The 14,299-nt window shown below is 52.0% G+C and overlaps 1 protein-coding gene and 1 pseudogene across 2 annotated transcripts; both read right to left on the bottom strand.

The window, feature by feature from the left end:
- Nucleotides 1–254: 254 nt before the first annotated feature.
- On the bottom strand, nt 255–3,773 carry PGLYRP1 (peptidoglycan recognition protein 1). Its single transcript, XM_080644189.1, has 3 exons — nt 3,216–3,773; nt 1,383–1,504; nt 255–498 (listed from the first exon to the last, which is right to left on the bottom strand). The coding sequence occupies exons 1-3, from the start codon at nt 3,497–3,499 to the stop codon at nt 320–322; spliced, it is 585 nt and encodes a 194-aa protein (XP_080500315.1). The 5' UTR covers nt 3,500–3,773; the 3' UTR covers nt 255–319.
- A 2,703-nt stretch (nt 3,774–6,476) lies between these two features.
- LOC308235376 (nascent polypeptide-associated complex subunit alpha-like) lies at nt 6,477–12,897 on the bottom strand (annotated as a pseudogene). Its single transcript has 2 exons — nt 12,812–12,897; nt 6,477–7,105 (listed from the first exon to the last, which is right to left on the bottom strand). The product of its transcript is annotated as a nascent polypeptide-associated complex subunit alpha-like (transcript).
- Between the last annotated feature and the right edge of the window lie 1,402 nt (nt 12,898–14,299).

Genomic DNA, 14,299 nt, shown 5'->3' with positions numbered 1-14,299 from the left:
GAGCTGCCTGGGAGGCCTCCGAGCTGCTGCCAGTGACATCTGGGCGGCCTGTGCTGATCCCTGCACGCTGACCTGAGAACTCGGGGTTCTCAACTGTGACACTGCTCTGAGTTGGCATCTCTCGGGTGTTGGTTCAGGGTTGGGTCCTCTGGGTTCCGAGTACCAGCGAGGACAGAGTGCTAGGAGGTGGGTGAGAGTGACTGAGGTCTTTGTGGGAGGGAGGTGGGGAAGGAGGTGTGTGGCGGGCACGGGAGCACAGTTTGAGTTGCACTTTTATTGGAGGGGGGTTTCTTACTGGGGGGTGGAGACAGTCAGGGCCTCACTCTCTGTAGTGTGGCCACTCCTGGATGATTTCGTAGAGCCGGTCGCCTGGAGAGAGCGTCTGCTGCACGTCCCGGTGCCCTTTGACCTCATAGTTTTGAATCAGAGCTCTCTGAGCCACTCCGCAAGCCAGCAGATTCTTGGCCGCCCGGATGGCCCGGGGCGGGGGTGACCGCTCTGTGGGGGCAGAGGCAGGATTTAAGCTGGGGTCTCCTCAAAGGGCAGAGGTAGTGTGGGTAGTGGTTACACTTGTGCCCTCCCAGCTTTGCCCACTAGAACCCAGAACCCGGTCTGCCACTCCCCTCAGTGACTTAGCCTCTCTGTGCCTCAGTTTCCTCATCTGTGAAAGGAGAGAATAGTGGCACCTGCCACAGAGCTATGGGACCGTAAGACGAGTTAGTGTATGTAAAGCCCTCGGAATGGTGCCTGGCACAGCAGGTGCGGGCTGTCAGGATCATTGTCATTCTCCCCCTCTGTCCCTCGGCCTTCGGGTCCTGCCCACAATAGTGATATTGTCAAGCACTTCTTAGGTGGCAGGGCCTGGCCTAAGAACTTCTACATAGATTAACTCATCCTCATCCGAACCAAGTGGTTGAAAGTTCTCATTATCCAAAAAGGAAGAAATGAGCCCTAACTGGTTTGGCTCAGTGGATAGAGCGTCGGCCTGCGGACTGAAGGGTCCCAGGTTCGATTCCGGTCAAGGGCATGTACCTTGGTTGCGGGCCGTCCCCAGTAGGGGGTGTGCAGGAGGCAGCTGATTGATGTTTCTCTCCCATTGATGTTTCTAACTCTCTCTCCCTCTCCCTTCCTCTCTGTGAAAAATCAATAAAATATACTAAAAACAAACAAACAAAAAAAAAACAAAAAGGAGAAAATGAGACTCAGAAAAGCAGTCACTTGTCCAAAGTCACAGAGCTTGTGGGTGGCAGAGCCTCTCCACAACTACACACCATGTTGTTTCCCCTTCCTCCCCCGCCCCGCCCCGCCCCGCCCCGCCCCGCCCCGCCCCGCCCCGCCCGGCCATGGCGGCCCCTGTCCTGACCGGTGGAACAGTCACTCACCCATGTAGTTGCCCATGAAGGTGATGCCAATGGATCTGGTGTTCCAGGTGGGACCGGAGTGGTCACCCTTGATCTTCCAGCCCCGGCCCTCATACACGAGCCCGTCTTCTCCAATCAGGAAGCTGGGGGGCGTGAGGGAGACTGATGAATGAGAGAGGGCTTCCTGGGAGAGGACTCCCTCCTTCCTCCGCTTGCCCTGCCCCTGCTCCTGCCACTCACAATTTCCCCTACACCCCTCTTCTTCGCCCTGGTGATAGTGGCCCCTAAAATGCCAAGCACAGCTCTGGATGCACCTTTTTTCATCCTCACAGCAACCCCTGAGTCACTGTTGCCCCATTCTGTAGATAATCAGAGCTAGAGACCCCTGCCCACATTCACACAGCCAGTCAGGGGCAGAGGCAGGATTTTCACCCAGGTCTTCCCACCCCCAGGATCTGATGCCTCGCTCTCTCCTGCCTCCTGGAGGATGTGTTGAGCTCTTGATCTGCTGAGTCCTCGCGTGATGTCCTCTGAGGCAGGCACTGCTGACACCCCCCTTGAAGCTGAGGAAGCAGACTTAGAAAGAGAGGTGATTGCCCAAGGTCATGCCCCAGAGCCCCTGCCTCAGATACCTCCACTGAGAAGCTCTAATGTCCTCACCCCAGCCTGCCTCCTGCTTCCTGTTGTCTGCTGGGGGTCAGTACCAGGGACTGAAGGGCTGGGCTCCACCAGACACGGACCCCGGAGCCCTAGCACCTGCCACAGGTTCCCAACCCTGGCAGGTCTTTAAGACTCTCATTCAACATGTCTTGATTGAGCGAGCCTGACCTGGCATGTTGGAATTAACCAGAAGGTCCGCGTCTTTGGAGAAGCAGAACCTGCTGCTCACTCCTCCCTGCTACCTCCACGCCCTGCGCTCTGGCCTTCAGGCAGGAGGGGCTCACCCCCCTCCCCCCGCCCCAGCCTTCCCCTCTGCGGTACCCCTAGCTTACTTCCTCAGCCCCCGCACCCCAGGCCACCTCAGAGCCACCATCCCCGGAAGCCGGTCCCTCAGCCTGCCCTTCCGAAGGAGCCCACGTGGGTCTGGCTTCAGCTTCTGAGGCCCCTCAGTCACTCTTGTTCATCACCTCTTTTTTTTTTTTTAATATATTTTATTGATTTTTTCACAGAGAGGAAGGGAGAGGGATAGAGAGTTAGAAACATCGATGAGAGAGAAACATCGATCAGCTGCCTCCTGCACACCCGCTTCCTGCACACCCCCTACTGGGGATGTGCCTGCAACCAGGGTACATGCCCTTGACCCGAATCGAACCTGGGACCCTTGAGTCCACAGGCCGACGCTCTATCCACTGAGCCAAACGGGTTAGGGCGTTCATCACCTCTTTCACCATCGGAGTTCACCGTCCTGCCTTTGTCTCCCTGCGGCCTTTAGATCCAGTCGGGCTAGATTCCCATCCCAGCATTCCGCACGGCCCCGCGTGTGGCAGGTGCCTAACGGCATAGCCCACGGATTTGGGGCTCCCGCTACATGCCAGGGGGTGTCCGAAGTGCTTTGCGTGTGTGGGTTTAATGATCAGGTGGACCAGTCCCACTGACGGCAGAGGAGGCCGGGCAGCCCTAGCAGAGCTGGGGACCGGGACCAGCCTCCTAACAAAGGCACCAGGCAGGGAGCAGAACTTGGACTTCAGCCCTTCCGCGCCTCCGGGCATCCCGTGCTGCCTGCGCGCACCCAGCCCTCTGTGGTGACTGGGGAGAGGCGGCTGAGGAAGCTGCGCGGGTGCCAGCGGGGCGGCTCCAAGACCGGCGGGTCCCGCTGTCTCCCAGGCCCCCCCACCTCCCGCTCCCCGCACTTACTTGTAGCCCACGTCGCAGAAGCCCAGAGTCCGCGCGTGGTAGTGCTGCACGTTCTGCGCCTGCTGCAGGCACAAGGCCGGGGTGTCACAGGGGCTGCCCGCCGTGTGCGACACCACCACGTAGCGCACCGGCAGCGTCAATTCCTGGGCGCACTCGGACGCCAGGGCCCTCCATTCTCTCCGGGGCACAATGGGGCCGCAGCAGGCCTCGTTTTCTATCGCCTTCTCCCCGAGTCCTTGGAGGGCGAGCAGGGCCCAGGCGAGCAGCGTGCAGAGCCGGGACATGGCGAGCAGGGCGCGCAGGGTTGGCTAGGAGCGCAGGCTGCCCGGAGCGCCTGTATATGCTGGGGCCGAAGGACGGGAAAGCCTTGCTTCACATCCTGGCAGGTTACGTGGGACCCCAGACTCCGCTTCCTTCTCTGGCCCGGCTGCAACAGGATGCAAGTGGTTGGGTCTGAGGGAAGCGGGGAAGGGGAACCCAGGAGAAAGTCAAGGGGCCCCTCACCCAGCTGAGAGTGGGGGCGGGGAGAGGCGCACCGGCCCCTGGGCACTTAGCCCTGTGGTTTCTGGAAGACTCTAGGGGCCTGGCTCCTTGCCCGCTTTGTCTCCTCCCAGTGGGGCATTGCACACCTCTCCAGAGAGAGGCCCCAGGCCGCTTCCTTCTTCCTGCAGAGAGGGCAACAGGCCGCCCTGTGTTCTAGTTCTCCCATTCCCAACCCCAAGCCCGAGGTCATTTAACCCTCTCAGCAAACCGAAGAGGTGAGTATTGAGAAGCCCATTTCACAGTTGAGTGCACTGAGGCTGGGAGAAGGGAAGTCATGTTGCGGAGACATGGTACATAATAGAGCCTGGTGGCCCAGAGCCTGGATTCAGAGCCAGGCTGCCTGCAGCTGAATTCTGGCCACATCCCAGTGTGTGGGCTCAGGCAAGTGACCCAACCTTTCTGGGCCTCAGTTTCCCCCACCTGCAAAATGGGGATGGTATTTAAAAACCGGGTCAGTGTGGGATTAAATGGGTTGACAGCGTTGAGCCCTCCGAGGATGCCTGACCCATAGCGCCATGCAAGCTCCACGGGGACTTGAATGCATGTCTGTCCTGGTAGTAAGCAGCATGCTTTATGTGGGTGCCCCTCCCGGCTCCATGCTGCCCAGGAGGGGATCTGGAGTCCGCAGAGGAACAGTCGTCTGCCCTGCGCCTGTCAATGGCTTGGGGCCACCTGTTGGGGCAGAAGGCTTTCCTGGGGCTTCTGCTCTGCCAGGACCCCTTTCCCACTCCCCCCTAGAGACCCGGTGAACTCAGAGCAGACTGTCTCGTTTGCTCATCCTCCTTTCCTGCTACTTTAGAGGGGCTGGTGGGTGGGTGGGTGGGGGAAGACAGTCTGGCCGGCATGGCTCAGTGGTTGAGCATCGACCTATGAACCAGTAGGTCATGGTTTGATTCCATTCCTGGTCAGGGCACATGCCCTTATGGGCTCATTCTCCGGAGGGAGGTGTGCAGGAGGTAGCCAATCAATGATTTTCATCATTGATGTTTCTCTCTCTCTTCCTCTCTGAAATCGATAAAAAAAAATTTTGCAAAAAATGACAAAAGGGTTGGGGCACTGGGTGAAAGAGGTGAAGGGACTAAGAAGCATGAATTGGTTACAAAATAGTCAGGGGGACGTAAGTAAAGCATAGGGAATATAATCAATAATGCTGTCATAACTATGTAGGAACACTATGTAAAGTATATGATTGTCTAACCACTAAGCTGTACACCCAAAACCAATACATAAAAAAGAAAGAAAACACCATGAAATAAAAAAATGACAAAAATAACACATGCTAGCTGAAAGAAGTTGAATTGATTCAAAATGTCCATCACCTGTGTCCTACTTTCTCCAGCTCTGCCCACCTGAGGTCACCAATGAGAACATGTGGTATGTTTTCTTCCACCATATTTTCCATGCTCAGGTAGATCATGCTTATAGCCACAATATCACAGAATGGCACACTAGGCATCTCGAAGCATTTTTCCTGAATTACCTCGTCATCTGCTCCCAGCAGGTTTGTGACGTAGATGTTAGTAACCCCCTTTGACAGCCCAGGACACCAGCCCAGGGGCATTACCTCCCTTTGAAGATGGCGACACCAGGGTTTAGCCACAGGCTTCCTAGCTCCAGAGATGAAGTTCTAAACCATATATTCCACTACCTGCAAACAAATATAAGGACAAATATTAAAAAATAAAAACCATGCGTATCCCTTTGCCTTTTGTCACCTAGGATTTCATGCACATCGCTCCAGGTTACTACATCTAGTTTATTCTTTTTTTCTTTTACTGTATAATATACAATTTTATTTAAAGTTTTCAAACGTGCAGAATGCTACCTTTTTTGGGGTACATAAAATAGGTACTAAGAGCATCAACTCATGGTCAGAAATTAAACAACCAATTTATGATAGTGGTTACCTTTGATGGAGGGAAATAGGACTGAGAAAGGGTATATGGGGGTCCCCAACTGTAATGCTTATTTTCTATTTTTTTTTTTGGGGGGGTAATGCTTATTTCCTTAAAAACCAGGTATACACATAGCCTTCTATCTACATCCTTTCAAGTACTTACTAATTTAAAAAATCAATTTTTAAGTGAATGGTAGAAACGTGGTGAGAGTACAGCTGAGGAACTAAACTGGTCCACTACATTTTTCCCCCCTAAAAAATAAGGGTCTTTTAGAAAACCTGTGCCAGTTTCAGATTCTTGGCAAATACGTTCAACAATCCTAGACATTTTGTAGTAGGTCTATTTTTACAGATGAAGCTAGATGTTAAGATATCATTGTTAAATGGTCTATTGCAGTGGTCGGCAAACTTATTCGTCAACAGAGCCAAATATCAACAGTACAACGATTGAAATTTCTTTGGAGAGCCAATTTTTTTTAAATGTAAACTTCTTCTAACGCCATTTCCTCAAAATAGACTCGCCCAGGCCGTGGTATTTTGTGGAAGAGCCACACTCAAGGGGCCAAAGAGCCGCATGTGGCTCGCGAGCCGCAGTTTGCCCACCATGGGTCTACTGAATATTTGAACACAGGTCGGGGGAGAGATCAAGCACCCACTGAGTTCATCCCACAAGAAGCCATAACTTTATTAATGGTAGAAACAGTACAAATTCAAACCAAGCTGCAGTAACTCTTTTGAAACACACGGAAAAGGGCCCTCCTTTTTAGATGGCTCCATTGGTAATTCCATAACAGCATTTACAGGATCATTACTGCTGTTCTTCAGGGCTCCGGCTGCCTTTGCTCTTGACACATTTGCTTGCGACATGACCAATTCTATGTCCTTGACGTCCACATCTGTTTCATCAGCCTCGTCCACTCCACTCCCCTCTTGTACAGTTGGAGCCTGTGTGTTTTCTTGAGTGTCTGAGACAGCTTCACCTTGAACTTTGGATTTCTCAGCGGCGGCCAGCTGTGCTTGCTGAGATAAATCCTCAATCTTGGCTTCCCCCAAAACGACGTAGGTATCGGAAGCAGGGCCCTTGTAGACCTCTGGTTTTGTGACGACAAAGAGGATATTCTTAGATTTCCGTATGGTGACCCCGGTAACCCCTGTAACCTGTCGAAGACCCAGTTTGGACATAGCCTCCCGTGCCTTCTTTTCACTCGGGCTCTGTTTTGCTTTACTGACTGGTTCTTCATCGATTTCAGCTGCTGCCGCCAGCCGGGCTTGCTGTGTGGCGGCCTGTGTGGAATCTTGTTCCTCGAGCTCTGGTACTGATCCATCACTGTCAGATTCTGTTCCAGACCCTGTCTCAGCCTGGGGCTGTGGCAGCTCCTGCTCTGTAGCAGGGACGGTTTCTGTGGCTTCACCAGATAGGGCCAATGGGGGCTGGCAGGTGGGGGAGAGACTGCGGGAGGGTTCCAGGGCGTGTCCTGCCCCTCTAGCCCAGTCCCATTGGCAGGACCCCAGCAGCAAGCTAACCTACCGGTCAGAGAGTCTGCCCCCCTGGTGGTCAGTGCCTGTCATAGCGACTGGTCAAGTGATAGCTCTTTGTAACTTTAATTGGCATTTTTTTAAAAAAATATATTTTATTGATTTTTTACAGAGAGGAAGGAAGAGGGATAGATAGTCAGAAACATCGATGAGAGAGAAACATCGATCAGCTGCCTCTTGCACACCCCCTACTGGGGATGTGCCCGCAACCAAGTTACATGCCCTTGACCGGAATCGAACCCAGGACCTCCCAGTCCGCAGGCCGACGCTCTATCCACTGAGCCAAACCGGTTTTGGCTTTAATTGGCATTTTAATGACCACTCAGGAGAATGAGTATTTTTCTATGTTTGCTGTCCATTTAGATTTGTCAATTGCCTGTTCATCTCCCTTGTCCATTTTAAAAATAAATTGGGGTGTTTGCTGTTCTGTTATCAATTTGGAAAGTGGAGAAAAGAATGTCGTAACTGGTATTGCTGAGTTGTTGGATATGTACATTTTGTGTCTCAGTTCTTTTTAAAAGCATGAAAGACTAACGTACATACAGAACAGTGTTCAGATGTACTTTTTATAGACCTAATAGAATTAGTGGAGTGGAGAGCTCTATTAATTTTCACATCATGAAAACACCATGTATCCAGCACCCAGAGCTACATTTAAAACATTAATAGATATTGCCAAATACCATTTCAAAAAACATATTGCCAAATACCATTTCATTCCTTCCCTGTCACCACAGCAATGTGGTCAGTTTTAAAATGCTTCACCAACCAAGGGAATGGTATCTTATTAGTGTTTTATCTGCAACTTCTTGAACATCAGAGAGGGTTTCATCTTTTTACATATTTATGACTGCAGCTATCTTCTGCAAACTGTTAATCTTTTAAAAATATTTTTATTTATTTCAGAGAGGAAGGGAAAGGGAGAGAGAGAGAGAGAGAGAGAGAGAGAGAAACATCAATGATGAGAGAGAATCAAGAATCATTGATTGGCTGCCTCCTGCACGTCCCCTACTGGGGATTGAGCCCACAAACTGGGCATGTGCCCTTAACCTGAATTGAACCTGGGGCCCTTCAGTCTGCAGGCCGACGCTCTAGCCACTGAGCCAAACCGGCTAGGGCAGACCTGGTTTTAAATTTTAGCTCTACCACTTATTAGCTGGATGATTGCAGGCAATTGGGCAGCATTTGACATAACTGGCCACTTCCTTCTCGCAATACTCTCTGCCCTTAGCTTCTGTGTCATAAGACTGCCTTGATTTTCCTTCTGCTTCTGTGGCTGGTCCTTTGTTCTCCCTTTCACTCATTCTTCCCTGTTTGTTATACTTCTCCTGCCAGGTGATCTTATCCAGGTAATGGCTTCAGCTCCCACTGAAATGCAGATAACCTCCAGGTTTTTATGTCCATCCTAGAAATTGCAACTGAATTCTGGATTGGTGTGTTCACCCACGTACTTGACATCTCCACTTGGACGTCCCAGAGGGACTTCAAATGCAAGATTCCCCCAATGGCTCATGAGTTATTCTTCCGAAATGAATCCTCTTCCAGGGGTCCCTGTCCAAGGGAATTATAAGATCACCTTCCAGTTACAAAAGCCACATCTGGCCCAGCTGGTTTTGCTCAGTGGATAGAGCATCAGCCTGCGGACTGAAGGGTCCCAGGTTTGATTCCGGGCAAGGGCACATGCCTGGGTTGCAGGCTTGATCCCCAGTGTGGGGCGTGCAGGAGGCAGCCAACCAATGATTCTCTCATCATTGATGTTTCTATCTCTCTCTCCCTCTCCCTTCCTCTCTGAAATCAATAAAAATATATTTAAAAATAAAAGCCACATCTGAGCACCATCCTTGACCAACCTCTATTCTCTTCCCTCTTATTACATGCACCCAAAACAATGGCCAGCACGTAGCAGGTGCTCAATAAATACCAAATGATTAATGAATATTCAGTTCACCCCTAAGTCATGTTGCTGTTGCCTCCTAAATCTTTTAGGAATTAGCCCTCTTTTGTCTGTTTCCACTGTCTTCACCCTGGTCTTGTCACCATCTCCCAGCACCTGGAGTTTGCTCCCCCCTCCCGCCCCCGCTCAGTGACCTCCCAGCATGCACCCTGGTCCATGGGAGGCCACAGCTCAGATCTGATCAGGTCTTTCCTGAAGGGTCACCTTCAAAAACGAGTCACATTTTTCTGTGGCTTCTCATGACTCTCAAAAAGAGTCCCAAGCTCCTCACCAGGGCTGCCTTCACCCGCCTCACCTCGCTCACTCCCTCTTCCTGCGTCTCCAACCTCGATCACTCCCTCTTCCTGGGTCCCCAACCTCGCTCACTCCCTCTTCCTGGGTCCCCAACCTCCCTCACTCCCTCTTCCTGGGTCCCCAACCTCGCTCACTCCCTCTTCCTGGGTCCCCAACCTCGCTCACTCCCTCTTCCTGCATCCACCAGCACCTGCCCTCCTGGCTGCCCTTGAAGATGCTTTGACTGCCCTCCTCCTGAGGGGACTTCTGTATACACTGTGCACAGCTCTAAACAGAGGAAGCTTGTGGAACCCAGGAACTCTGTACCTTAGCCTTAAGGTTACAAAACACTCAGCTAGCCTTTTGTAACTATTTGCACGTCAGGTTCCTTCATGATAATAAGACGATAATTATTAGCAGGGTGGGGGGTGGGGGGTGGGGGGAAGGGGGTGGGGGGTGGCGGTGAGGTCTTCCCTTGTTAGAATTTTATCTAGTCTGCATCTTATCAGCCTGAAATTGTGACGTGCACTTGTGAGCATTTACTGAAACGTTAGTCATTGGGCAGTTGTTCTATTGCCTTTAATCTTGGGATTTTCTAACAGGAAATTAAATTAGATTTATGCCCCGAATGCTTTAGGTCCAGGGGTCCTCAAACTTTTTAAACAGGGGGCCAGTTCACTGTCCCTCAGACCGTTGGAGGGTCAGACTATAGTTTTAAAAAAAAACTATGAACAAATTCCTATGCGCACTGCGGGCCCGGGACGAGTCGGCTGCTAAGCAGGACAGGCAGCGGCACCCGGCGGGCCGGATAAATGTCCTCGGTGGGCCGCATGTGGCCCGCGGGCCGTAGTTTGAGGACCCCTGCATTAGGAAGTTAACGTTTTAAATATTTAACTTATCTACTGCCTTTATTTGGTCGTGTTACAGTTAATTCAGCCAGTATAAAGACTCACCAGGTTCTCTTGCAGTTAGTAAACAGCACGTGTGTTCCTTGTTGTATCGACAATGGTAGGAATAAGATTAAATGGTGATTATAACAAGGGCAAGTGCAAAATGCAATGCCGCATTTTTATTTTTTTCCTTGACATTCCCAAGCCTGGAATGCTCTCCCTGCTCACTTTCCTTTCCCCATCCTAATTGTCACCGACGATTCCTTCCCGTCACCTCTGAGGAGGTGACAAACCCCCTTATTTGCTTTCCCTGCATGGTTTCTGCTCCTTCATATTGATCACAACTGTGGTTATTAACTAGCTGTGCAATCTTTTGATTCATTTCTGTCTCTGCTGCACAGTGAGGTCCATACGTAGTGCCGGGGTTCTTTTTCCCAGCCTTACAAAGGGTTCAGCGTTCTGGAGAAAGGGCTGCCCGTAGATGAGTAAGAAGATATTTCTGAAAGGCATTGGGGGTCAGAAGAGCTTCCAGCTGAAGGAGCTAAAGGCTCTCACCTTGACCAAGGAACCTGCTTTTATTCGTACAAGTTGTCCCAAGGCAAGGTGGAAATATACACGTCAAAGGGTAATACGGTATCAAAGGGTTTACAGAAACATTGTCAGTCTGGGGAATAGCCTACAGCTGTTCAGGTGTTTGGCCAACAGGAGGCAATAAAATGCCCTGAGCTGTCTGGCAGCTAACAATCCCATTCAGGTTTGGGGGAAGTGCCTTTTAGCCGTTTCCAACAGGTAAACTACATATCACCCTTGTTGAGCCTCCCAGGCTTCACCAACCTTTTGGTAAAACTCTTCTAATTATTACATGCTGGAATTGGTTCTCGGCACGTAGGGTCATGGTATACTTTATTGTCCAAACAGTGACACTTGAGAGTAAAAGAGGGAGGAGCTATTACTTATTCTGTGTCAGTAGGTGTACGTGGACCGTCCCCACTAACCCAGGATGGGCAATTTCCCCGTTTAAAGACGAAGAAGGGGCGATCATGTCCCCTCTCCCTCCTCATTACACCTCCGTTGCTAGCACATAGTTGGAGACAAATACCTGTGGGTATCACACATGAAGCCGCCCTTAGTTTCTCCATCTGTGAAATGGACTTAAGGACAGCCCGGCCCGCACAGGGCGGTTGTAGGCTTTGGGCGGCCCTCGTAAGCGTGTTCCTGGACAAGAGTACGGATGGAGGCCTCCGCACCCTATGGCTCAGTAGGTAAAAGTTAGAATCAAGCCAACAGCGGCTGAACGCGATGCGTTCCCCTCTTCACAGAAGCACCTGCAAAAAGGCAAAGCAGAAAGATGTGTGCAAAGCAACAGTCCCCACCCAGTGACTGTGGGTCAGGCCCTTCAAAAGGGATCTCCTTTCACTCTGGGGAGCTGCCTGGGAGGAGGAGAGCAGCAGCCTTCTCCCACATTTGTTGAATCGGCCCCTCTTTTGGTCATTTGGGAAACTCACATGGTAAATACCCATTTTTCCTTCTTCTCTATGGGGGAGGGGACTGCTCTCTATGGGGGGAGGGGACTGCTCTCTATGGGGGAGGGGACTGCTCTCTATGGGGGGAAGGGACTGCTCTCTATGGGGGGAGGGGACTGCTCTCTATGGGGGGAGGGGACTGCTCTCTATGGGGGAGGGGACTGCTCTCTATGGGGGGAGGGGACTGCTCTCTATGGGGGGAGGGGACTGCTCTCTATGGGGGGAGGGGACTGCTCTCTATGGGGGGAGGGGACTGCTCTCTATGGGGGGAGGGGACTGCTCTCTATGGGGGGAGGGGACTGCTCTCTATCGGGGAGGGGACTGCTCTCTATGGGGGGAGGGGACTGCTCTCTATGGGGGAGGGGACTGCTCTCTATGGGGGGAGGGGACTGCTCTCTATGGGGGGAGGGGACTGCTCTCTATGGGGGAGGGGACTGCTCTCTATGGGGGGAGGGGACTGCTCTCTATGGGGGGAGGGGACTGCTCTCTATCGGGGAGGGGACTGCTCCCTTTTGCTCCTGTCTGGGGTCTCCTCCCTTCCCCCGGGCTAATGCCTCTGTTCACAAGGTGCGCTCAGCCACCCTGCAGGCCGCGTCCTATGAAGTTCCTCAGCGGAAAGGAGGCGGGAGACTGGAATTCCTTGGAATTTTTTTGTTTTGTTAACCCTCACTGGAGGATATTTCCCCACTGACTTTTAGAGAGAGTGGAAAGGAGAGAGGAAGAGGGAGAGAGAAACATTAATGTGAGAGAGACATATCAATTGGTTGCCTTCTGCAAGGAAGCTGGGGATTGAGCCTGCAACCCAGCTACGTGCCCTTGACCAGGAATCAAACCCCTGACCCTTTGGTCCACGGGCCGATGCTCTAACCACTGTGCAAACTGGCCAGGGTAGAATTCCCGGAGGCTTCTGGAGAGCAGTCTCCTGGCTCCCAACTTGCAGCCCACCCCTCTTCTTTTTCAAACCCCCTTCCCCATCTTACCATGGGTCCTCCTGTGCACCCTTCTTGCCTGCCCCAGATCTGTCTACAGCCCCTGAAATAGGGGCCCCCTTGGCTTTAGGGTGCATGCCTGTCCCCCTTGCATCACTGACGCAGGTTCTGGGAGAAGGCTAGGGGCTGCCTGCTCTGGGAATTCTGGGGTCTTGAGGCCCAGAGCATGTCCAGAGCAAGGGACCCATCTTGCTTCTGGGGATCCCTCGTCCTGTGGGGGAGACTCAGGCCTGAGTCTAAGGGCAGGATGGATGCTAATTCCTTTCCACACAACTTACTGACCACCTACTGTGTGCTCCGCCTACCTGTTGAAGGTGCTGGCAATGTAGCTGTGAACAAAACAGAAGTTCTTGCATCCACATTCTAGTGGGGAAGACAGACAGTAAATAAGGAAAATAATACCTACTATTTGTGGTTGCCTATTAGCCTGGTGCCTGGCAGGTAACATGAGCAGGGAGCATCATCAGCTGTGACCTTGGGATTGTCCTTGCGCTGGGGAAAGGTTGCAGCATCCCTCCTTGCTGTTGCCTCCTTTGGCCGCCAGAGGGCGAGCGGCGGGTTGCTCTCTAATAACAGTCTGAAGCAACTTGGAGACAAGAGTATGGACGATCAAGCAGCACTTTGGTCCCTCAGAGCTGTCTGAGGTCTATAGCACCATTAGCCCGAGGGTGGGGGGGAGAGAGGGAGAGGCTGTTGCAGGCAGAGGGATCAGGGTGAGCAGGTATGGAGGAGAGAAGAGGCAGGGTAGTGCTGTGGAACCATAAGAAACTTGATGTTGCTGGGGCGTGAAGGACCAGGGTGTGTGGGAAGCCAGGTCTGCAGAATTCCTGGGACTTGTCTGGCACACTGAGGGTCTCAACTTCATGCTGTGGGCACTGGGGAGCCATGGAAGAGCATATAAGGATGGGAGTGATGTGAGCCACTTTGCATTTTAAAAATATATTATTTTTATTGATTTCGGAGAGGAAGAGAGGGAGAGAGGATGGAAACATCAATGATGAGGGAGAATCGTTGACCGGCTGCTCCTGCACGCCCCACACTGGGGATTGAGCCTGCAACCCGGGCATGTGCCCTGAGCGGGAAGAGAACCGTGACCTTCTGGTTCATAGGTCAACGCTCAATCTCTGAGCCACGCTGGCCAGGCACCACTTTGCATTTTTGAGAGCTCATTCTGGGGAGCGGAGGGCGGTGGAGTGGGAGATAGACACTCTGGGAGGGCACCTATGACTATGAAAGCTCTGGAAGCCAGTTTTCAACCAGGAGGGAAGTCTCGATTAGTGTGGTCAAGGCCCCAGAGGCAGAGAAGATGCGGAAAGAAACCAAGTCTATGACAGTATTGCCGAGCCCCTGGAGGTAGCCGCTCCTAAGACCAGCCCTCTTACCAAATTCTTCTGCCCTTGGACGCTTCGTAAATTAGACTGATTTTTTTTTTTTACTAGTTTCTTGTTTCAACCTCCCAATTGATTAGGAGGTTGTATT

Source organism: Plecotus auritus (genome assembly GCF_963455305.1).
Source record: "Plecotus auritus genome assembly, chromosome: 10".
Classification (NCBI taxonomy): domain Eukaryota; kingdom Metazoa; phylum Chordata; class Mammalia; order Chiroptera; family Vespertilionidae; genus Plecotus; species Plecotus auritus.
The sequence above is the reverse complement of the archived record's forward strand: the minus strand, read 5'-3'. Positions and strand labels throughout refer to the sequence as shown.